Raw genomic sequence first — 24,983 nt, forward strand, 5'->3', positions numbered from 1 at the left:
TTCACCGCACATATATAAAGAAGTGTTCTACTAGAGGAGAAACTTCCTTCGATCCTGTTCCAAACTGTTCCATCAACAGCAATTTCAGTATTTTTTTTTTTCACTATCGTCTTTAGAATCCGTCAACAATCGCACTCTTTCGTCCTCTACTTGCATTGAAATTATATTCCTTTTCATTAATGCTTGACGAGTCATTTTCATAGTCGCTATCAAATTCTTGGTCACTTTCGAAGGAATCGTTCAACTCCTTCCTCACTCTTTTCCATGCTCAATTTCACAGCATTCTTCTATTTCTTCTTTTCTACTATTTACTTACCTACACTCAAACAAACAAACAATGTGTTTTTTTCGTAAACAAGGGATAAGAAATAGAAACAGTTGACAGTGTTACAAGCAATTTTACTGCTTACTTATGTGTTTTTCAAACTTTTCCCGAATGAAAATAACATCCACGTGAACTGAATTCACTATCAAGATTGGAAAACAAAACAAGTTACTCAATTTTTTTAGAACAAGCCACTGCTATGATCTACAGTAAAATGGAACAAGGCGAAAAGCAAGCAAATATCAAAGTATCTTCCGTTATAATTGAGATCGCGATTCCCTAATCAGATTGCAATTGACATGATGCAGTAAAATGGTGTTGATATGCATATATGCGAAACGGTTTAAAATTAGAGACTGTTATGAAATCCTTAAGGCGTCAAAAGACAACTAACTCATGGTAATCATAAGTATATCATATCCACATTTTCAGATGCAGGCTAAGCAGGAAGACAATGACATTGCTGAATTAATTTAACAACTGTTGTAAAAAAAGTCAAAAAATTAATTGTGGAGTACGGATTAAACTTAGAGAATAATGTTAAGTTAAACTTTGAAAAGTGTCTTCTGACACCTCTTAGTGGAAATAGTGTTAATTCCATGTGTTACAAGAGAAAAGGTAAAATTTCAATATATACGCACACCGTGCTGAGCACAAAAACTCGCCTCTTCACGTATTCAATATTTGTTTATGACTTTACAAATTCCTTTCGAATAAATCGTGCAAAAATGAAGCGCAACTTGCACAAACTGAAACGTACCGGTTGTAATCGTTTATCTTAAGTTAAAATTATCATGACAACAACAACTGTAAAAAGTTAAAATTTCAAATAAATACGCACATTGTGTTTGAGCCATACATAATGTATATATGTGCACATATTTGCACATGCAATATATTCCGTACACTTTATACATATGACTTACCTTGTAATAGATTTGTTGAATGAAAACATGAACGAGACATAAGTAGTTGTTAACGTTATTACGTTAATGAAGTTGTAGTAAAATAAATGCATACAATAATAACAAATTTGATAAATATTTTATTTAAATGAAAAGTTATGATTATTTTATTTTACTTCTTTTTATGTTGTATTATTTCGTCCACATCTGCAGTTATTTTTTTCTTCTTCGCTTTAATAAAAACATTATAATATTTTAAAACAAACTGTTGCCGTCGAAATTGTCGAAGTTAGACAAATATAAACCTGGCGTTACATCCCCTATATTATGCAGTTGTATGTCGGACTATGTTGATTTTTAAATATTTTGGCAAAATTCTTTCATAATAAAACTATATTATAATTGATTTTTTTCTATTAAAAATATTTCAATTTTCAATTAACTTTTTTCCATTTTTTATCATTATTATTAATCAAAATAAGAATGTTGATCGCTCTCTTTCTCTCTGAGAGGCTGGAGCTGGTTCTTAATGAAGTAAAAAAGAGTTTTCGAAAAAATTCATTCTCTTTAGGCAAATATTCATTCATTTCTATTTTTTTGTTTTTGTTTTAAGTTTCAAATATTTTATCTTCTTTGCACTTTCTAAGTTGCGATGTTTTACAATCCTTTGGTTTTTCTCTTTAATTATGCGGTTAATCTTGCTTGCATATAAGTATCAACGCACCCACTTCATTTAAACCGGTTATAAGCGTATTAACCCGAATTAAAAGATTCTTTTTCATTTTATTTTTAAGATAAAGACCACAATTTCCTTAAACACAGAAAACAAAAAATTACTCAGTTAGTTAAAATAAACATCTAAACATCTTTTTTCATATTTTTAAGCAAAAATAACACACCGCACAAATAATTTTGTTTTGCAATAACTATTGCAAAGTCACTCTCTCATCCATTCGCTTTAAAACTCCGATTATTCGGTGACCATAGAGTGTTGCTCACTTTGCCAGGAATTTTATTTCAATGTAACTTCAGATGCCAACTGCTCTTAAATTTGCACGACAGATTTTGATCAGGATCGGCTTCATTTCATCATCATATCTAAATAAGCATTTGGCCTAATGCGTATTACGGATGTAAGCTTTTCCCCCAAATTATTTAGCGTTTATATCTACAAGTTTTATTATTATTTCATTTGACAGAGTGCTTCCAAGAGCGCCAAATATGACAAATACTTCAATTGCGTTGAGGAAAATAATTTAAAAGGAGAAGAACGTTGTCTGACTTGTCTCAATTTATACAAAGATTTAAACTCTTATTTTATATCACTGGATAAGCGTTATATTGGTAAAGTTTGCTTCGAAATGCAGTCAGGTAATTTTTTTCTTTTTTAAGAAATTTCCGTGATTCCTCAAGTCGTAAAAATAAAATAAAAATTCCTCTGATTTTAATACCAAATGAATCGCACGCGGTCAATTCGAAATGCAACAATTGCTATTAATTTTTTCTCCGCTTAAAACAGCTTTCATATTTACGTACATTTCGCACAAGCTCTCGCGAAAAGAAATGCACATCTTTGAAATTTTGTATTTAGTATTTATTCAAAAACAACAAAAACAAAACTGAAAAAAAATCTAGAAAATGTTTAGATTTATATTCACATAAGCAATTGTTAAAAAGTGGTAATTCTCTCTATTCTCTCTCAATCCCCACTTTTTCTCTCTTTTTCATACACGACTAAAACAAACTTTTACAATCGCAATCGCCAGCAATACTACAGTGGTGTCAAGTTTATGAAGAAATTCTCTCACAGCAAATAAAATATTACAATAACAATCCCCTTAATATCTCAATAAATGATGCCAACTCAACAAAATATTCTGAAAAAAAGAAGATCCGGGTTGCCAGTCGACGTATTTTTGAAAAAAAAAACAAATCATATGCTGTGAAAAACAAGCAGGGAGAAGAAAAAATCAAATAAAATTAAAAATTAAAGTTAAAAGTTGAACTAAATAATAAAATTTTAAATTAAATTAGCTTAAATAAATAGCGGAAATTTAAAAAAAATGTTCACTCTTTAATATTGTGCTTCATCAATGTTTATGTAAACAAGCGCAAGCCGCATAACTTTGCTTTTGTAACGCACGCAAGCATTGTGTGCCGCGCTTAACTCAGTTAATCATAACCATCAGTTTAAAGTTCACTCTCCTTATATAGTCCCGTTTTATATAAACCATTGCACGTGATTCCTTTCAAGATACTTTACAATGTGCAAATTTTGAAACAAGTCAAACCAAGAAATTAGCTTTGATAATTTGATTCTGGAACTTCGCGATTTGCTTCTTGAATAGATCCGTCGTATTTAAGGAATGTTCGTTAATCTAATAATAAGACTGTTTTCGTAAAATTATAAGTCATTGACGCATCTATAAAACCTATCAAATAGCGCATGTAAGGTCAATTTGGTAAGACCGTTGCTGCTTCTAACACTACACAATCTTATCTTAAGAATTGGGTCTTTACTTTGTACTTCTTTTTGAAAAATATTTTAAATTTCACAGTTATCATATTTTAATTTATTGTTTTCATTCAGTTAAAGTAAGAATACCAAAAATCGAAGCGGAAAAAGTTAAATTACGCTTAGTCGTTTTCATTTGAAACAGAATGGAAAATAAATATTTGACATCATAAGTACTTGTAAATCTCACCCAGTGACTTTAGTTTTTTTTTTTTTGCTATGTTTACAAGAAGGTTTTATTTTTTATGTAAATTATTTACATTATTTCTTTTAAAAATTTTATATAAAAAAATAGCGTAATGGATCAAATAACACTCAGTAAGTTTTGCGCAAATTTTATTGCCTGCCTTTCACCGTCAATATTCAATAATACTTCATTAAAGTTTCCTCAGCGGAAGAGCAGCTAAAATGTTTTGGCAACTTTCTGGCTGAGCACGATAAGACGCTTGAAGACATTCTGCAGCACTACATTATTTTAGCGGATCAACAGAATTCACTTTGCAATGAGCCTCTCGTAAAAATAGATTATCAAGCGAATCGAGAGCAGTTATCATTATTGCGGTTACTAGAATCCGATCGGCTCCTGAATAAAGTGCTATTAACATTTGGATATTTATGTCAAGAAGTGAAAAATGTTGCAAAGGATGCAAAAAACATTCAGATTAAGTTTTTATATTTGGATGAGGAGTTACTGCTTATTTTGGAAAATGATAGATTAGACGGAGAAGATTTGGGCGTTGATAAGCTCAATAACGAACGTTTACTGTTGAAAATGAGCGAATCTATGGAGTTTTTATGCCAAATGCAATTTTTGTTCCAACGTTGTATATTGCTGGGCAATAATTTGTTACATCAAAGTGGTGCTTTATTGGCTAATGAGAAAAGTACGAATTGCATTGAACTGAAATTAACGGTTAGACATCGATTTAAATCTTAAAAAATAAAAATCACCCTTATTAAACGCTTGATTTTAACTTTCAGCATGTTTGTGATTATTTAAGTGAATTGTTTTATAACATTTTGATATTCGATCAAATTCTTTATCGTTCGAATTTTTCGCGTTTCTGGCCGGCTTACAAAAAAACTGTAGAAGCTATTGGTCTTAGTGGCTCCAAATGGCGCAATTGCTCTCCCGCAGAATTCAGTGGCTTGGAAAATTGCTTACAAGAATTAGATATTTTATTCACTGGTTGTCTATATCAGGTAATAGTTTACTTAGCTAAATTTTGTTTTGCTTTCTTTTTTTAATTGTCATTTCCATATTTTAGCATTTCCTCGAAAGCAGTTTCAATTTAAAGGAGAGAATCGGTCCTACCGGTCTAGGCCAATTGACACAACAGTTCAATGATTACCTAAGGCAGCAATTGCAACGAATTGACAAATTTAATAATAGTGTATTGAATGAATTCAGCGAAGCAAATATCTTGATAAAACTTAATGCATTCTGTGTGGTTTTTCACGATTTTTGCGGACAAGTTGATAGCAAAGCTTTGAAGCATTTACTGGAATTGAATAGCAAGCATACGGGTATTTTGTTAATAGCTAATATTCCCTGGTCATCTTCGGACTTCCTGCGTAAAAATGCATTTTCGTTGGTAAAGCCGCACTTAAAACTAATGAACGATTTACGAAAAGAACAGCAGCTTTTTTTAAATACTCATGCTGCATCACTATCACGTGATTGTCGCTCCTATTGTTCACAAATAACGTTATGGATATTAAAGATGAACAAGATCCTGAATGTAGCGCCATTTGATCTAAAAATGGAACAATTCAAGGAACTAACTATGCTCCTGAATCAAGGCATTGATATAGCTGGTCAAGTGAGCTTCCTAATCAAAGGCATAGTGAATTGCCATGAAGGTATACAAATACCCATGACTAAGCCTAGTTTATTAACCATATGCAAACTTATCGAACTGTTGAAAATGATACAATTGTGTTTAAGAAATCATACAGCAAATATAGCCAAAATTATAAACTGTTTACTACAATATTTCCAATATAAAATATTGCATTTGTTAAGCAATTGTAAAGTAAGTTCATAGAAATGAAGAATTTTTTTTTAAATAACAAATTCTCTTTTGCAGAAAAAATTAATATCCTCGAAATTAGCTGAACGGGGTGTGGATGCTTTAGCAGCTTTGAAAATTTGCGAACGCTGTTTACATGGTCCACCCAGCAAAGCACGCATTCTGGTCGCCAAATTGGCCTTCGATGCTTCATGCAACGTAAAAAATCGTAGTGTAACGCAAGAGCAACAAGAACGTTTTCGTAATTTAATGCAACGCATAGAGATAATGGCGGAATTTCAATTACATATAGAAGAAATAGGTGATGCTTCGTTCTTGTGCTGGCATCAATCGATTTTACAAGCCTATCTGAAACAAATTGTTGATAAAAAGTTAGATTTTCAATCATTTCAGGTAAAGCTATTATATAAAAAAATTTTTCCATTCTTATAAAAAATATCACTGAAATTTACTTGAACTTTAGTATCTTATTAGCTCAGCCGATGAGTGTGTTAAAGCATTGAAAATTCTTGGCTTAAAAGATTTAAATTTGTTTTCGTCTTTGGAAAAATTCAACTTTGAAAATATACGTTCCGAAATTATTAGCAAACTTTGTGCTCAGATAGAAATATTCCTGCGATTGGATGTACATTCCAGTTTGCAATTGGAGAAAATTAATCCTTTTGATCAGGGCATCGATGATTACAAAAAACTAATTAATATTTGCCCTTTAGCGATAAATGGCAACTACGTATTATTAAAGGATCATGTTGAAAACTACTTGAGTGCTATGTTTTATAATTTGACCACGATATCGCTACATGATTGGAAAACATATGAAGAGATGAGGCATTTAGCTAATAAAAGATTGATTTTAAGACCGGTAGAAGATTATTTGCCAAATCAAACCTTAGAGCAGGTAAACGGCTATAACTGAACTAACTGAACTAAGCATAATTATTAAAGTTAATCTTTCACCCCTCTGTTAGGGTATTGATATACTGGAGATAATGCGTAAAATACACGTTTTTGTATCTAAATATGTTTACAATATGAATTCACAAATCTTTGTGGAACAACAAAGCAACAACAAACATTTGGATACTATAGGTATTAAGCATATGGCGAATTCGCTACGTACTCATGGTACCGGTGTAATTAACACTACCGTCAATTTTACATATCAATTTTTAAGGCAAAAATTTTACACCTTTTCCCAATTTTTGTATGATGAACAAATTAAATCTCGTCTTATGAAAGAATTAAGATCGTTTGCTGAACGCAAGCACACAGACAAATATCCTTTATATCCATATGAAAGAGCTGATAACTTTAATAAGGATATACGTAAGTTGGGTTTGACTCAGAACGGGCAAACTTACATGGATCTTTTTCGAAACGTTATTACTCAAGTTGGTAAGCATTTATAATCGATATGAATATAATTTTCGATTTTATATATTTTCGTACTTTCTTTTAGGCAATGCTATGGGCTATATACGATTGGTGCGTTCGGGTAGCATACACGCTAACTATAGTGCCAGTTTATATTTACCGAAATTTGCTGACGACCTGAACTTTGTACAAAATTGTCATAATCAAAACCTAAGTGAGGTAACACAAAATGCTGCTGAAAATCTCGAAACAAATATACAAAATTTAGCAAAATGTTTCGCTGACAACACTGACTATTTTAAGGTTTTTAAATATTCAAAAGTTTCCTTGTTTTACATTGTTTTACCCTATAAATGTTATTTTAATTTTAGTTACTAATTGATGCCTTTCAGCCGTTCTTTCGTAATCCAAATAATTTGCATTTGAAAACTTTTTATTTGATTGTACCCGCTCTAACGATGAATTACGTAGAGCATATGCTCGCAATGAAAGCTAAAATCAATAAAAAAGAACGCGAGGAAGTTATACTTTTCGATGACGGTTTTCCCGTTGGCCTAGCTTACGTGCTCAAACTTTTGAATCAAATCGGCGACTTTAACACGCTGCAATGGTTTGCGACAATACGAGACCGCTTCGAAATGGAAAGCCGCAAAATTAAAGAAATGCTTTTGGAAATTAATAATAATTCAAAGCAATCAACTAAATCTAATACAAACGCTTTAGTGGCGCAAAAAAGTGAAAATGAAAAACTGCAACAAACGTTTGTGCTGACCGAACGACGCATAAATGCTCATCAAATGGAATATAATCTATTATATTATAATTTATGCAGTGCCAAAATATTTTTCCAATAATTCCAAAAGCAAATTGTGAACAAAGTTAATTTACTTTATAGGTTAAGCATAAAGATTGAAGGATTGAAGGAGATATTCGATAATTGATCGTTAAGAGATTTGAATTTTTTTTTTTTTTTTAACCATCATGTTGTAGCAAATATATTTTTTTTTAAATTGAATTTTCACGTGAAATAAAAAATGAATTTACCAAAGCTTGTTCACCTTTTTTAAGAAGAAGTCGGCGAAACTATAATGGATTTGGCAATTTTTCAATTGCAATTGTCAAAGCAAAACTCTTTAACAATTTTAGCGATACTAAACCCTTTTATTGCGCATCATGTTGTAGGTAAATGATTTTCGATATATATTTGAAGTAAATTTATTCAAAACTGCAAGCCTGTATTCTTTTATATGTCAATTAATTTATTTGTCAAAGGCATTCTTCAAAATACCGCATCTGATTAGCACTAGATATAGACAATTTTGTCTAACGCCCCGTTATAGTCGCAAACATAAAGATAGGTTGCTGAAATTCGGGATAAGCATTCCATGTTGGATTGGGGAATGAGCGGGATCTATTCACAAACACGTCGAAAATGCAGAACAACCTGAAACAATTCTGAAAACAACGAGAATTTTTTCAACATTTCGTCCATAAATTGCGACCCGGCGAATATATTTCTAAAACGCCACATATACCTAATCTAACGGTTGTGCCGACTCACAGAATTAAAAAATTGTGATGTGTGCTCGTAAAAGTAGATGGACCACATATAGATATAGCAAAGCAGGCAGAACATTTCACATATTTGCTGCAATTAAATCGTTAAAAATCATTATATAACAAATGAAGATATCTACTTTCTATCTAAGTAGCATTTTTTTACCTTGAAATCGCACAAACTTGTCCAATTGACGATTGCGGTAAATCTAGCGCTAAAACAGTTTCGATTCTTTATCCGCCAACGCCGGATCACGATGTCAAAAACTAGATTGATTAGGAGCAAGTATGAAACTTATATTCTGCAGAGGCGTACCCACCATTATGTTTTTCGCATCATACTCTTCAAGTTATTTTATTTGATGCGCATATCGCTGGTATTATTAAGAAAAAAAGTAATCGCGGTGTCTACCATATTCATTTCAAAAATTAACCCATTTTTAGGCAGATAATATATTTTCATTCTCACGGCCAATAACACACATGTATACAGACGGACAGACGTGGCTAACTCAACTCAGAATTTCTCGCTGATCAAAAATACATATACTTTAAAGGATCTTTGAAGCTTACTTTTGGATGCCACATACGTTATGAAAAACAAACAAAATGATTATACCCGCTTCTCACAGTGGTGGGTATAAAAATATACAACAACCTGTTCTTAATACGGAATAATATGGGCTGAATAGTAAGTGATAGGAAAATGACCGTTCGATTTATAAGCTTCGTTTACACGTAACGTCTTATTAAAAATTAGTCCACAAAAACAGAAAGAATGACTTAAAAACTTGACATTTATTGCAAAGATCGCAAGGGAACTTATTCTTAATTGGTAAAAATATCCATCATCCAATTGCAGAGTTAATAAAATTTTAACAAGAACTAAATATAGCGAAATTTGTTAAAAGGAAAGGGGTCGAGCGAAATGCTAATACAACTCCCGTCAGCATAAAAAATAATCTCCGTCATATCACTCAGTTCGAAAGGCTGTTCGATGAAATTCCATAGAGATAGAGATCCATTATTTGATTCAAAAATAATTTTTGATAATATTTCACGAAGTTAGCTTTCTTCAATTGCAAACTCTATTCGAAGTGAAAAATAATCGCTTAACACACTTGTGTTATTCCCGCAATAAAACGTGAATTTCTACTTCAGCAAAAAGTTAATTAGGACTATGGTATTCTTGCATGAACAATGAATGCCTTAGGATAAGAATTCTCAAACTATATCTGTCGGGTTTGTATTGCTTTTAATGCTTCTTATTCGAATCCAATACCAGGGTCCAGGATGAGGTCTGTAATTATTTTGTAAAAAAGTGCTTGGAATATCCAGAAGGAGGCATTAGATACTACATAAAGTATTTATGCTCTTGATCAGGATTCTAAATTGATTTAAGTACGTCCATCCGTCCATCTGTGCAATGTTCGTTGTAAGCATTCTCTTCGCCGCAAAAATGTATTTATTAACTTTGAATTTCACAGGGACTCTTGCACGCAGGTTAGTATTGAAAATGGGCCAATTCGATTGAAGGACACGCCTACAATGACACATAAACTGAGAACATCTCTCTTTGTTTCAAAAAGAATAAAAAATTAATTTTTTTTTTTTGCTGATTACTCACCTACAGCAGATAAATTTACAAAAATTTGGGGCGATGCTGTAGTACATGCGCAAACATGGTAAGAATCGACCATGTCTATTCAATATTATAATGTAACAAAATTTAATTTTTCTTTTCAATACTTTCGCAATCCGCCGAAGCAAGCTTGAAAAACCTCATAAAGTATACAAAAACTTGGCTCAGAATATGATGCTGATTAAGAGTATATAGATTTTGGGCGGGTCGCCGAAGCTTCCTTCTGGGCGTTGCTGACATTTTGCCAAAATGAATATACCCCTCATCCCTCGGTGATGAATTTACCAACTTGTCTGTCGATCAATCGTTTATATAGACATCAGGCAAAGATTTTGCAATGACTTATTAGTACACTCCAGAACGATTGTGCTACAGGATATATTAAGTTTGTACGGGCGTGCGTAACTCCCAGAAGCACTTCGGGTAGATCTACCTGTTATTATACCGAACAACTCAGAATCATTTTCTGAATTGATCTAAGCTTATCTCTCCGTTTGTCCGTATAATGTCTGTCCATGTATTCTTGTGGTCAATCTACAGCTTGTAAGTTTCGAGACACTTTTATGAAATTTGATACAATGTGACGTATTTTGAAAATGGTTGAGAGTGGAAAACTTGTTCTTCGGTACCACTAACCGTACAACGCCTTGTCTTGACAAGAAAAACTATTGAAATTTTAGAGTGTCACGGAAAAATATCGCTTAGTAATAGTAAGTCGGTATTCGAAACTGGTGTAGAGATCGCATAGCTCAAAATTTTGAACTCCTTTGCCATATAATAGTTCTATATGGAAACTGAGTCTTTATATGATAAAAGGGACTAATTCTCAGTACTTTTTGATGGAAATTCATTCATCATATTGATTTCGTACAAAAATTAACCTTAGCGAATTTAGACCACGTGAATCTATAAAAGGCTGCCATGGAGAAAGAAGCCTATATATGTCGAAAAAATTTAATTTGTAATATTTTTCAATGGAAATTGGTCGGTTCTTAGTAGATCAACCGTTGGAATATTCGATCATATAGATATATTTTTTAGATCGCATCATATAGGGGGGCTCTCACAAGAACAAGCCTTTCTATGGCGACAAACTCCAACTTTGCGGTATGCTATGACCATCAAGGATCCAACTGGAAGATAATCACAAGTTCGTCGAGTTCGTCAATTAAGTTCGCCAAATTTACATCACGTTGACGTGTGAGCGTCCCTCAATATAATGGCTTTCTTCACATTGTTTCTGCTAGAAGAGAAAAAGGTTTTTTTATGCTGCTTGATTCTCTATTATTGACATTTCCATTTGGTAGTGATACCTGTATGTGATATGGTTAGGGGCTAAGGGAAACGGTTAAGTTCTTAAGTGACAAGGACTGCATTATTGATATGTTACCTGTAATAGATTAATAGCGATGTTACCATATTGTTAAAATAAATGCATTCGATCATCTTTTCGTCACTACGATTTATTTAATTCGTTTAATTCGGTCTCGTATGCGCTAAGTTGAATTGTTGAGTGAAACCTGGTCAACCTGTGCTATTTCAATTCAATGGCCACAGTGGCCACCTCTTTGGTACAATAACTCTGATTTTATATTTTTCATTTTTTACATACACATTCATACATTAACTTTCACTTTATTATGTTGTGTTTTTTAGTGATATGCTGAGCATTTGGAAAAGTTGCTTTTCGAAAATTTCCTAAAAAGACGGCCTTAAGCTAATCGAATATTAATCAGAACATAAAAGGACAAGTTAAAGATAATTGGAAACGGGAAAAATTCCTATTCTATTTAGATTTCAATAAAGTGAATTGTACGCATGCGTGTGAGTGTTTTATACGTGCGTAGCAATAGCAATGGAAAACAAGTGTTAAATGTGTTAAAGAGCAAAATTTGTATTGTTTTCTTTTCTTTTCTTTTTTTTTTTTTTTTTTTTTTTTTTGTGATTTCTTTTATTTTTATTTTTTTTGCAATTGGAGTGAAAAGAATCTTTCGTTTCGGTTTTCTACTGCTCTATTGAAAACGCCTACTTAGACTAATTGCAAGAAGTACAAGGAACGTTTAACATTTATAGGTAAACATAGCTAAGGTATTTAATGTTGAAACATTTTGAGTATGACGTCAAAATACGAACGTATTAAAAGTGATTGCCGTGCACGTAACGTTGTCTGGGAGGATGCAGATTTTCCTGCGGTGCAATCATCGGTTTTTTATTATCAAACTCCACCGTTTACGTTTCAATGGCGTCGAATAACGGAAATTGCTGACTCTCAAAATGCTTGCTTCGTAAATGAAACTGAAAATTTTGACGTTATACCAGGAAAAATGGGTGATCGCTGGTTAGTTTCCTGTCTCGGTGTATTGCATTCTTTGCGTAATCTTTTTTACCGTGTGGTGCCTGCTGATCAAAGCCTGGATAAAGCGAACGGTATCTTTCGTTTCCGTTTATGGTGGTGCGGTGAATGGGTAGAAGTGTTAGTTGATGATCGTTTGCCCACCATTAACGGCCGTTTAGCGTTCCTTCAACCGCAATCGTCCAGTTGCTATTGGGCTTCATTGTTGGAGAAAGCTATTGCCAAACTTCATGGTTCCTATGAAGCTCTTAAATATGGTACACGTTCTGATGGTTTAAGCGATCTGCTTGGTGGCGTAGTCGAATGTATACCAATGAAGGCTAACAGCACTAACGATATGGTGCGGCCGCAACAATTGAAAGCTCACCTAGACACCACCAGCATTGTTACCTGTATAGCAACCACAAATTCGTCGTCGACAATAGCAACGACACATAAAAATACATCAGAACGTCTGGTAAATGGTATTGCGCTCAATGTAAACTACAGGTTAGTTACCATAAACGAAAAAAAAAAAAACAAAATATAAGAGTAGGAGGACTGTTAAGCTTTTAGCAAGCGTTATACATGTAAGTAAATATTTGTGCTAATGTTAAAGGCGTAAAAAGTAATGAGGCCGTAATAAATCATATATTTTCTGGCTTGTCCCACCTTCAGCTTTTCTTGGCCCCCCCGAAAAGAATGTTTCAAAATGTTTCCAATAAAAACAAAATTCTACAAATATGTATTGGAGACATGCAACAGTTTTATAAGATCTTAAAAAAAATGTCGGCAAAAAAAAAAAAAAATCTTCTAAAATCTAATTGGAAGAAAGCAAAACTTACAAAAAATATAAAATTTTCAAAGAAAAATGTTTCGAAATGTTTCGAACGTTAGGAACAAACAATTGAAAATTTTTGACTTATGCCTTATAATAATAATAATAATAATAATGTCTTTAGTTTTCTTTCACTTGCCGTGAAATTTCGAGTTGCCTTGCAATGGCCGGATTCACTAAGTCGTCCAGGAACTTCGTTCTTCGAAGATAATCAATTAACCGATTTCCTATTGCACACCAAAAATGTGGATTCATATCCTTTACGGAATGTTTTAAATGCCTTGATGGCTTCGCAGTATTTTTTTTTTTTACGGTTTTTTGATCCCCTTGGTAAAGTGAAATCTAACGGCTTAGAACACGATACCGATCATCTTTATAGGCTTAACAAATTTGAGGCTGATCTTTTCAATTACTTTCTACTAATCCGCATTAATTAATTAAACTTTTATGTACTGATCGCGTTGCGATAATTGCGCGATAACTGAATTAATCATAATTCATTAAACAAAGGTAGTTCAAGTCGTAACCATATGGTACACATCTATCCGACAGCGAGATGTCTAATTGATCAGATAAATATTGAAATGGATTTAAAATGTATGTCCGGGAAAAGGTAGTACATTCTACTTCTGATATGATATTCACTTGTTTGTTTTGCACCCGCTAAGGCTATGTTGAACGCCCCTGACATACTTAAATTAATACCGTTAGTTAATTTGTTAAATACACCGTCACACGTGTTACTAACTGATAATTACTTTTCTTTTTCTTTTTGTTTTTTTTTTTTTTTGTTTTGCCCATATTAAGATTAAACAGCAAATTGTTGTTACCATATAAATTCTAGTTTCTTGGTAACGTATTTCAAGTTGAGTTTAATTTACATATACTGGGCCGATGAATAAAAAAAATGATAGTACTATCTACGTACTGGCGTACGGGTGTACTGCATAAGATATGCGTGTCCTCGACCAGTGTAAGATTCTGGGATGTCTTAAACAGGTCCACTTGCTCGTTCAATTATCTATCGATTTCTTATCTATAGTTAACGCTGATTTTCCGAAATTGTTCGTAACGTGACCACATAGCCCTGAAGCGGTTTTTTGAAAGAGTTCAAGTTTTATGGTTTTAAAAATTTTTATTTGATTTATTTATTTAATTTGTCTGTACTTCAAGGATTTAAAGGCTGCCGAATAATCTAAATTATATATGCTTGTCTGTATTGAAAGCTCAATCGCGCTTGAGATTTGAATCCACGACCGTTGTTGGAGTGTTAGTCGGAATCCTTTGCCTACTCGGCTACTCATGTGACTTTAAACGTATTTTCTGGAAAAGGAAAATGCAAGTTAAAATTTATCATTCACGGTAATTATCGAGGAGGTACACTGGATTTGTCGGTCCGTTGATACAATACCAAATAAAAAAGGGTATAGTCAAGAGTATATTTAGCTTGCACGGGTGTATTCAACACTCCGAAGAACGTGACATAGACCCACGATTGATTCAGCATCATTTTCTAAGCTTGTCTGTGCGTCTTTTTTTCTCTTGTAAAGATTGCCATTCATGCGATAATGTTTGGCTCAAGGACGAACGAGGTAGAAAATGATTCCAATCGGAATTCTTTTGCACTAGGAATAACTGTAGAAGGGTGTAGGGTATTTAATGGTGAGCTTTGTCACACCATAGTGCTTTTACTTATTTAATTTATCTGACATTTTAAGATAGCACGTATCTGTCCTTCATTACCTCTTTACAATTTATTATCTATTTAGGAATAGTACGTAGGAGGCGTAGATATTTATGTGCATATTATGTATCGCATGAAAATGGAAATAATATCTGATCAGAGTAGTTTTCTTTCCGTTTTAGATTATGTTCTTTGGATAAAGTGGAAACTTTATTGGGCGATGCCGTTCAATTGGTTCGACTTAAAGATCCTTTGGCTTGTAATGCATTTGCCAATAATAATGATTATCAAGGTGACTGGTCAGCGATGTCGTCTACGTGGGAGCGAGTATCTATCCAGGAACGCGATCGATTGTTCGGGCAATTGGATGTGGGAGAATTTTGGATGTCGTTTTTAGATTTTTCTCAGACATTTTCCAATTTGGAAGTAATCTATTTAGATGCTGATACCGCCAAAGATGAGCTAACCTTGCAGGATCGCCCGAAACGATGGCAAATGAAAATGTTTCAGGGTCAATGGAAACGCGGCGTTACTGCGGGTGGTTGCCGCAACCATGAATCATTTCACATTAATCCGCAATTATTGCTAACTATACAAGAGAAACAAGAGATTGTAGTTGCCTTAAATCAACATACAGCTGTAGAGCCAAAGGTTATTGGCTTTACGATGTACAAACTACTTGGTGTGTTCGGTTCAAAGACAGTGACCAAGATCAGTGATTGTCTACCAAAAGAATTTTTCAAAACTCAAGTGAGTTTTTTAAATTCTGATTATGGCAACACACGTCACGTGACATGCCGTTGCCAGTTAGAGGTGGGACAATATCTTTTAATGCCCACCACTTATGATCCAGGCGAAGAATCTAGTTTTACGGTACGCATATTAAGTACAGCTTCTTTACGTTTGTCCTTGCTCGAAACTCAAACACTTATGCTACTCGATCCATTTCCGGAACTTAAAAACGAAGTAGATGCTATTAAAATTAAAAATGTCTGCCAATATGAGCCGGTATTTATGCAATTGGCCGATGAGAATAAAACAATTAATTGTTTTGAATTACATGAACTATTGGAAGCCTGCCTGCCTAATGATTATATCAAGGGTTGCGCGAACATTGATATTTGTCGTCAAGTAATTGCGTTACAGGATAAAGCCGGTACTGGTCGCATCAATTTCTTGCAATTCAAAACGTTTTTGGTTAATTTAAAGTCATGGCAAGGCGTCTTTAAAATGTACACCAAAGAAAAGGCCGGCATTTTAAGGGCTGAACGTTTACGCGACGCTCTCTACGATGTTGGCTTTCAACTGAGTACAGACATTATGAATTGCTTGATGCAGCGTTACATACGTAAAGACGGTACTTTACGTTTAAGCGACTTCGCATCGGCCGTTTTGCATCTTACTGCTGCCTTCGACTATTTTCAACGGAAAGATCACAATCAAGATAACGTCATCGAAATTGAAATGTCCGATTGGATAAAATGTGTCTTACGCTGCTAAAGGCAGTCAAAACGGAAGTCAAATCATTTAATTATCTTTCGCATACAAGTAATGAACATCTTCTTCCTCTTAACTCTAAAAAAAAAAAAAAAATAAATAATAAATAAAAAAAAAATTTTAGTTTAATTTTATTAAATTAGATAAATCTTGATTTATAGCAAGACAGAAATAAGATACAAAAATGAATTTAATAAAAAATTTTAAAAATACTCCCACATATATACATGTATGCATTATAGTGTGCTATATTTCGAAATCTCATTATTTAGGAAAGCAAAAGTTTTAGCAACACTTTTGATATTTGTATGTTTATCCTATTTTTGTTTCTCTTTTTGTTTTTTGTTTTTAATAATAAATTTAAAACTAAAAAATTGTATAATAACAAAAAAAATTTTGTATAATTTGTAGCACACAAGCCCTACATCTATAAAATAATCTTTTTATGTATGTATGAATACTTATTAATTCTAATCACCTTGTTTGTCGACACTTTTAAAAGTTGATTATTTATTATTTAAAAAAAAAAAAAAAAAAAAAAAAAAAAAATTACGATTTTTCTCTAAAGTTAATCCTTTTAAAGTAAAGTTTACTTTAAATTTTATATTTTGGTTATATAATAAAAAGAAAAAAAAAAAATTATCCTGCCTCAGCGGAATTTATTTGTGTTTTTTCTTTTCTTTCTTGTGCAACAGGGTATGTAGAACTTAAAGGTTAAAGAGCTCAAAGTTTAGATGCATCAGATTCCTGTTTTTTTTTTTTTTTTTTTTTTTTTTTTTTTTTTTTTTTTTTTGACGCAAAGTTTACATGAATTAGGTCGAAGAAATACGGCTCATATGTACGAAGTTTTCATTTTTCGATCTCAGTTATTGCTTTTCCAAAATCACAGAAATTAATGTAGTAAGTCGGGAGATATATTTCATATTTAAGTGCGAGACTTAAGAAGACGAATTTATTGAATCTGCATTTTTTGGTTGATAGATCAAAACTGTAATTTCTTTACCAAAATTGTGGTAATATTTAGTACAAGTAAACTAAACGTTCACTTTAAGAAATATTGTACGGAGATGAAACTTCAAAATACATAAGGGCGAGAATATCGTAAATAGTGAATCTGACATTAATCCGCAATAATGATAGAATAAAATTTAGGTCTGTTTCTATTATTAAGAAATCAAAACGTGTATGCATAGGTTACATATTTTCACATAAACTATTGAAGGAGAGAGCTCGCTCGCGTCTGATTGTGTTTTATTTTTCATTTTGGTTCAAAATTTTGTTTCATTCCGACTTGTCATTTTCAATGCAATCATATACTAACAAATTATTTTTCCTTTCAAAATATCTGCCGTTAGAATTTATAATATCATAAAATTTTTTACTGTAATTAATTTCAAATTATTTGTTGTAACGTGAATTATACATTTACTGTAGTGTATCATTCTAAATTCTCTGTCACAAATGGTAACTAAAACCAGATAACACAATTAAGAATATAAATTTAGTTCATTTGATAGTAGTTTCGGTGCGATAATTCACGCAAACAAATACACAGATGATTTAAATAGCAAAGTACATAAATATGCTTACACATTCGTAAAACGCAGTAATTAGTTAAAAGTTGTACGTCGATTGACAACGTGGTTAATTTAGCAAAAAGTGAGTCACTTCAATTTTTAACGTACATTATGGCTACATTTTCGATGGGCCAACAAACTTATGCTGTTCCAATGGCATTGTTTCGAAAAAATCGTGCTAAAGTTTGCGCTGCTTTAAGAGAAAATGCTGCCATTGAGCGATCAACTTATGTCCTAATGCAGGGCGGTCGAGATGTTAGCTTTAATGATACAGATGTTAGTTTTCTTTTCCGTCAAGAATCTTATTTTCAATATTTATTCGGTGTTAAGGAGCCAGATTGCTATGGTGTTCTTAATATTGACACTGGCGTAGCTACATTGTTTGTGCCGCGATTGCCGGAATTTTATGCAACCTGGATGGGTCGAATAATAAGTTTGGATGAATTTAAGGCTATGTACGAAGTAGATGAAGCACGCTACGTCGACGAATTGGATGTATTTTTTGAAAAAGCAGGCCCCAAATTAATTCTAACATTAAGTGGTCTAAATACGGATAGTGGTTTGAGTTCGAAACCAGCCCATTTTGAAGGAATTGAAAAATATGTAGTTAATTGCGATTTGCTGCACCCTATAATAGCTGAATGTCGTGTAATAAAAAGTCCCGAAGAAATTGAAATTTTACGTTATGTAGCCAAAGTCTCTTCCGATGCCCATATTAAGGTTATGCAATTTATGCGTCCAGGTCGCTGCGAATACGAAGGCGAATCGTTGTTTCTTCATCATGCTTACGCGGTGGGCGGCTGCCGTCATACTTCATACACATGCATTTGCGGCACAGGTGTCAATTCAGCTGTACTACACTACGGGCATGCCGGTGCACCCAACGACAGAATCGTTAAGGATGGTGATATGTGCTTATTCGATATGGGGGCGAATTATTGTGGTTATGCTGCTGATATTACTTGCAGCTTTCCGGCTAACGGTAAATTTACCGCAGATCAGAAATTTATCTATAATGCAGTGCTGGCTGCGCGTAATGCGGTATTAAAGGAGGCCCGTGACGGCGTATCATGGGTGGATATGCATCGTTTATCCTGTCGCGTTATGCTACAGCAGCTCAAGGATGGTGGCATGTTGAAGGGTGATGTTGAGGAAATGTTATCGGCTGGCTTGCCAGGTATCTTTCAACCACATGGTTTAGGTCATTTAATTGGGTTAGATGTTCACGACGTAGGGGGCTATTTAGAGGGTCAACCACCGCGCCCAACAGAGGATTGGCTGAAGAATTTGCGTTTTGCTCGCATACTCAAAGCAGGCATGTATGTGACTGTCGAACCTGGCTGCTATTTTATAAATATCCTTATGGATCGTGCCCTCGCTGATAATAGTTTAAATGAATTCATTAATAAGCCTGTGTTTGAACGGTTTCGCAATTTTGGTGGCGTACGCATCGAAGACGATGTTTTAATTACGCAAAACGGTTGCGAAAACTTTGCTATAGTTCCACGTACCGTTCAAGAAATTGAAAAATGCATGGATCAAAAGCGTAATTGGAAGAATTAAGGTTTTTGCTCCATAATGCAAACATTGGTATTGGTATTGATAATACAAAGAATGGCTGAATGCTAATTTCGAAAAATTAGTTACAAAAAAAAAAAAAAAAAAAAAAAAAAAAAAAAAAAAAAAAAAAAAAAACAATAAAAATAGATTTGCGAATAAAGTGATATGCTAAACATTATTAAATGGGAAATTTTTTTTTTACATTCGAAAATGTTAACTACATGCATAAACGGAATTGTATTTAAATTTTTATTTAACTAGCAAATGAAATTTGTTGATTACATAAAAGGATCACCAAAAGAAATTGTATGAAAACTTATAGGTTACAATCCGATTCTAGCTGGAGTACGACGTGGTGTTGCTCCTGGCGTGATAATCTCTTGCTTGTTGGCTAATTGTTCCTCTCGTTGAGCTACTCTTAGCTTTTGTTCTTCCATTTGCTCCTGAGCTAATTGCATTTGCGTTTCCATCTCTTTCAAATGTTCCGCTGCCTGTTTTTTCTTCTCACGGCCACTGCGGCCGGTTTCTTTAACTGAGAAGAACATGGGTCCTAATTCAGCCAACCAATAGCCATCAACCGCTGTTGCACACTGCATATATTCTTTAGCTGTCATAACTAATTCGTGATATACCACGTAGTCCGGTGTGGTACCCATTCCATACAATGCAGATGTAGGATGCAGATGACAGGGCATACCAGTACGTAAATTAACGTATTCTCCTATACCCTTAAGACGGGCGGCTTGGTAAAAATAAGCGGAACAGATGCATTTACGCACAATGTCCCAATCATTGCCGCATGATTTCACAATTAGTTTCTGCTGCACTAGAATATCTTTAAGCTGCTGGCGTACTTCACGCACCTTGCGCATAGCTTTCACGTGAATAAAGTGTTCATTGCACCAATTGGAACTGTAACTGTAAACAATTCGTTAAAAATGGATATTTTGTAAAAATAAAAAAAAATAAAAATGAAGAATTGAACGAGTGAGTAAAATAAAATACTTGTTTTGCTTCCATTGCAAATAAACATGAAGATAAGTTAAGTGATCGGATTCAGGCACTTGAAATTTTTCACGGACGCCATCCGCTTCTTCTTCCCGGCCCTTAGGTCGATAAAATATTGAAGGTACTGATAACATAGACACTGGAATGATATAAAATATATTCTTCGTTTGATATCTTTTTTTCCTCTCACTGCGAAAGCTTACCTATAATTAAGACTTCGGCACTGCATTCCATTTGGCAGGATACAATTAACATTTGACATTGCGGTGGATCTAAAGGAAATTCAGCCATTTGCCTGCCCAAGGGTGTCAACGCTCCAGTATGATCGAGGGCGCCCAAAATCCATAACTGATATAGCGAATTTAATATATTATCCTGTGGCGGTGGGTCCATAAAATGAAATTGCAGCAAATCAACTACGCCCAAAGATTTCAGTAACAATACCGTATTGGCTAAGTTGGTACGCTGTATTTCCGGTACGGTTAACGGTAATAATTCATCTTTATATTGACGTTGAGTATACAAGCGAAATGCTTGACCTGGACCAGTTCGACCTGCTCGGCCGGAACGTTGATTAGCGTTCGCCTGTGATATAGGATAGATTTGCAGAGCATCCATACCAATACGTGGATTATACACTTTAAGTTTACAATAACCGGAATCGATAACATAAATTATGCCGTCTACAGTTAAAGAAGTTTCAGCTATATTTGTCGCCACCACACATTTTCTTAAGCCTTCAGGCGATTTTTGAAAAATTTTTGCCTGCAGATCAGAAGGCAACTGTGAATAGATTGGTAAAATGGATAGACTAGGAGCGTTGTCTATCTCTGTTAAACGTTCATCCAAAACAGCACAAGTCACTTCGATATCCTCTTGCCCAGGCATAAAAATTAATATGTCACCGTCGTTCGGAGTTAAATGAACTTGCAGGGCCTGCTTTACAGCAGCCTCTACATAATCCTCGCAAGTGTTTTTGCTAAACATAATGTCTACAGGAAAGGTACGGCCAGGTATTTCAAACGTGGGAACGTTTCCAAAAAATGTAGCAAATTTACTCGAATCCATAGTGGCTGAAGTCACAATTAATTTCAAATCTCGACGGCGCGCTACAATCTAAAAAGAAAATGCATTTAGCTTAAACGCTATAGGATATGCGATAAGATAACACAAAGATATAGAATGTAGGTAGTTTGGAACTCTACGCTTCCTTCTAAGGTTATTTCATGTATATTAGGTGTGCTTATAAGCGAATTACATACTATTATGTCTTATACAGGTAGGAATGCTACGTTTAATCAGCGCAAACGTTTGATTTTATTTGTTTAGCTATATATTCGTATGCTCCCCTATAGTCTGTTGTTTGGAACAGCTAAGATAGATAGCTACACAGCTTCGTACACACACGTTGCTATTCGTTTATATTCACCGATTAGATTTCAGAACAGACGTGACGGGTTGCACTGATAGACATCATGGTATAATTGATAAAAACTGAACAAAAAAAAAATCTTTAAAAAGACATGAGAATTTTAGAATGATGTTACAGGAAGAGGTTATGGACGACTAACACGGTAGTATTTTTAGTACATATACATGTACACATATAGAAAAGGGTCAACCAATCAGATTCATTTTCACACTCAGCTTTGAAGCGCCTCTGATAAACAATACATTTACATATTTGCCTTTATGTGAAGTCATTAATGAGCGTAAAACGCTCCCAAACCCTATTATACTTATACACTTTAGATTATTCCTTTGCATATCCTAGAATAAGGGTAATCTACGAACCATTACAAACAGACACACATGTACTTTTATGCATATTTTTTTTTTTAAATTGGAAAAATTTCCGAATCCTATAGGAAGAATGACACAGTGTCATTTAGGAAATCAAACAAATATCAGAAAGGTTTCTAATCGATGCACACGAAGGCGCTGCTACGCTCAAATCGGAAACAATTCAAGGGTTTTACCCTGCGGGCGTTACTGGCACTACCCACACTACGAACAGTCGGCGCAAAACTGTTTGCTTAAATGCACAAGCCGCAGCGCTATTCGCTATTGATATTTTGGAAATTGAAGGTACCGGGGCCAAATTAAGCCACCCCGTAGTACAAATGAAAGCCAAATAATTTGGTGGCCACAGTAGATTTGGGACGTTTGCAGTTTATAGGAGCACCGGTCAAGAGCCATAGTTCAGATGGCCGATGGCTTATTGCAACATTGTGGCAGAGAACTATTCAATGCAGTACGTTTAGGTGACAGAAGCTTCAATCTTATACCCATAATGTTGGGCAGAGCCGTAGACTCCTTTAAGGACGGACGACGAGCTTAAGCTTAAGTTCGAGCATTTTTTAGCTAAATATAAAATATCTGATTATTTCCGGTAATGTATATACGACATAGCACCCAAAAAGTATGCCTCAGAAAATGATAACCAAAGGACTACATTAACAAGTAGTAAGACGCAGTTGCTCAACATAAAAGTTAAGATATTTTGAAAAATACACGCCTATGTTTATTTGGCTGCAATTCTCTCTTTTTTTTACACCCTACACTACTTGTGGTCTCTGTGAACGTCCGTAACATCCTGAAGAAGGACTTGAGATAGATCCCACTTTTGTTATACCCATCGATTCGGTAACATTTTCAGAATTTATACAATCCTGTCTGTCCGTCTGATGTCCGTCCTTGTAATATTGTGTTCAACTTAAAGGTCGCATTTGTTCAGACATTTTGATGAAATTTGGTCTCGCCGACGTGCTTGGACCCAACGACGACCGCTATTAAAAATTATTTGAATCGATCCGCGTTTTCGAAAAACATTGAAAAAAAAATACAATTTTCATTATTTCGTGATGAAAATTGGTTCGCAAGGGGGTTAATTGAGAAAGAAATCATCCTTACCGAATGTGGGCCACGTAGATCTATTTTTTGTATACCGACCTTATCCAAATATGAAAATGAAGTCGACCAAATTTTAAACACATATGTTTACTTCTTGGATCCCGTTCCGTTATAAGATTTCTCAAAAAAAAGATTTAATTTTTAATATTTTACGATGAAAATTATTAACCATAACATGAATTTACACCAACAAAATTAACAGTAGGGAATTTGATTAATATAGATCTATTTTTTAGGCTCTCACATATATGGGGGTTGTCATGATAAACAAGTCCTTATAAGGAGAAAAAGTATAATATCTAGTAGTAAAGGAAATTAAGTTTGCAAAATTTGAATCGAGTCATATTATGTTTTGGGCCTTCCCAGCATTGGCGGGCTTCCATCAAAAGTAGGTCTTCGCATGAAAATAATGTGCAATATTTAGTGCGTTATTACCAAAACCGGCGAATAACTGTACTTGGAGAAATGGTATTGGGTATTTAACGGACGACCTTGCCCGACTATAATGTTCTCACTTGTTTCTGTTCAATAAGAGAACGTTAATGAGAATGAAAAATCGACAGTGACGTATGTAAAATACATTATAGATATTCTTTAGCTATTTGATGATGTACGAACGATTTACCCATTTAGTGAAATCGCTATTACATTTAACGAATAATTTATAAGAGTGCAAGAGATATTGGTTAAGCTTTAGACAGATCTATTAATTTTATGTTATGTATTTATTAACAGAGATTATTAAATTTAGTTTTCTCCAAATGTGTTTTCTTGCTACATACATAGCCAGATGCATTACTAACTAACTAACATGCACTACAGCTCGGTCAGTTTACTTATTGCATGCATATTATAAATGTGTAAAAACGACCACATGTTGATCGGCACGTAAACATTTGTAAAAAAAAAAAAAAAAAAAAAAAAATTTGTATATACCCATATGAACGTAAACTAATAACGAAATATTTCAAATTTTTATAATGAAAATCTATAAATTTACGCACACATGTAGTGACCTAGAAAAGCTTAACTACTACTACTGCTAGTACTACTGTTACTACTACGACTACTACTACTGCTGCTATAGCTAAAAAGATTGTAGGCAATTGAGCTAACGAGTTATATTTGCAGTAAGAAGATTTAGAGAAACATATATAAACAGATATAGAGTGAGAAAGAGAGAGAGAGAGAGAGAGAGAGAGAGAGAGAGAGAGAGAGAGAGA

The 24,983-nt window shown here is 33.9% G+C and overlaps 4 protein-coding genes across 4 annotated transcripts in view; 3 read left to right on the forward strand and 1 right to left on the reverse strand.

Annotated features, from left to right (window-relative positions):
* Positions 1 to 3,972: 3,972 nt before the first annotated feature.
* Positions 3,973 to 8,114, forward strand: LOC119643888 (WASH complex subunit 4). The gene is made up of 9 exons (XM_038043392.1): positions 3,973 to 4,063; positions 4,129 to 4,658; positions 4,727 to 4,948; positions 5,014 to 5,781; positions 5,836 to 6,171; positions 6,242 to 6,676; positions 6,747 to 7,173; positions 7,238 to 7,455; positions 7,524 to 8,114. Exons 1-9 carry the CDS (start codon positions 4,045 to 4,047, stop codon positions 8,004 to 8,006), a joined length of 3,438 nt encoding a protein of 1,145 aa, XP_037899320.1. The 5' UTR covers positions 3,973 to 4,044; the 3' UTR covers positions 8,007 to 8,114.
* Positions 8,115 to 12,299: 4,185 nt separating this feature from the next.
* Positions 12,300 to 17,181, forward strand: LOC119644294 (calpain-C). The gene is made up of 2 exons (XM_038043839.1): positions 12,300 to 13,193; positions 15,388 to 17,181. The coding sequence occupies exons 1-2, from the start codon at positions 12,466 to 12,468 to the stop codon at positions 16,703 to 16,705; spliced, it is 2,046 nt and encodes a 681-aa protein (XP_037899767.1). The 5' UTR covers positions 12,300 to 12,465; the 3' UTR covers positions 16,706 to 17,181.
* Positions 17,182 to 18,225: 1,044 nt separating this feature from the next.
* Positions 18,226 to 19,949, forward strand: LOC119644983 (xaa-Pro dipeptidase). Its single transcript, XM_038044731.1, has one exon. It carries the CDS (start codon positions 18,391 to 18,393, stop codon positions 19,840 to 19,842), a length of 1,452 nt encoding a protein of 483 aa, XP_037900659.1. The 5' UTR covers positions 18,226 to 18,390; the 3' UTR covers positions 19,843 to 19,949.
* Positions 19,950 to 20,029: 80 nt separating this feature from the next.
* Positions 20,030 to 24,983, reverse strand: part of LOC119644972 (pre-mRNA-splicing factor ATP-dependent RNA helicase PRP16) — a 33,647-nt gene continuing 28,693 nt past the window's right edge. The window contains exons 2-4 of the mRNA XM_038044718.1: positions 21,051 to 21,963; positions 20,845 to 20,986; positions 20,030 to 20,757 (exon numbers count right to left, since the gene is read on the reverse strand). Of these exons, the coding sequence (XP_037900646.1) occupies positions 20,163 to 20,757; positions 20,845 to 20,986; positions 21,051 to 21,963 (1,650 nt within the window). The 3' untranslated portion in view covers positions 20,030 to 20,162. The remainder of the gene's footprint in view (positions 20,758 to 20,844; positions 20,987 to 21,050; positions 21,964 to 24,983) is intronic.

The sequence above is a fragment of the Glossina fuscipes genome, unplaced genomic scaffold (assembly GCF_014805625.2).
Source record: "Glossina fuscipes isolate IAEA_lab_2018 unplaced genomic scaffold, Yale_Gfus_2 0, whole genome shotgun sequence".
In the NCBI taxonomy this organism is placed as follows: domain Eukaryota; kingdom Metazoa; phylum Arthropoda; class Insecta; order Diptera; family Glossinidae; genus Glossina; species Glossina fuscipes.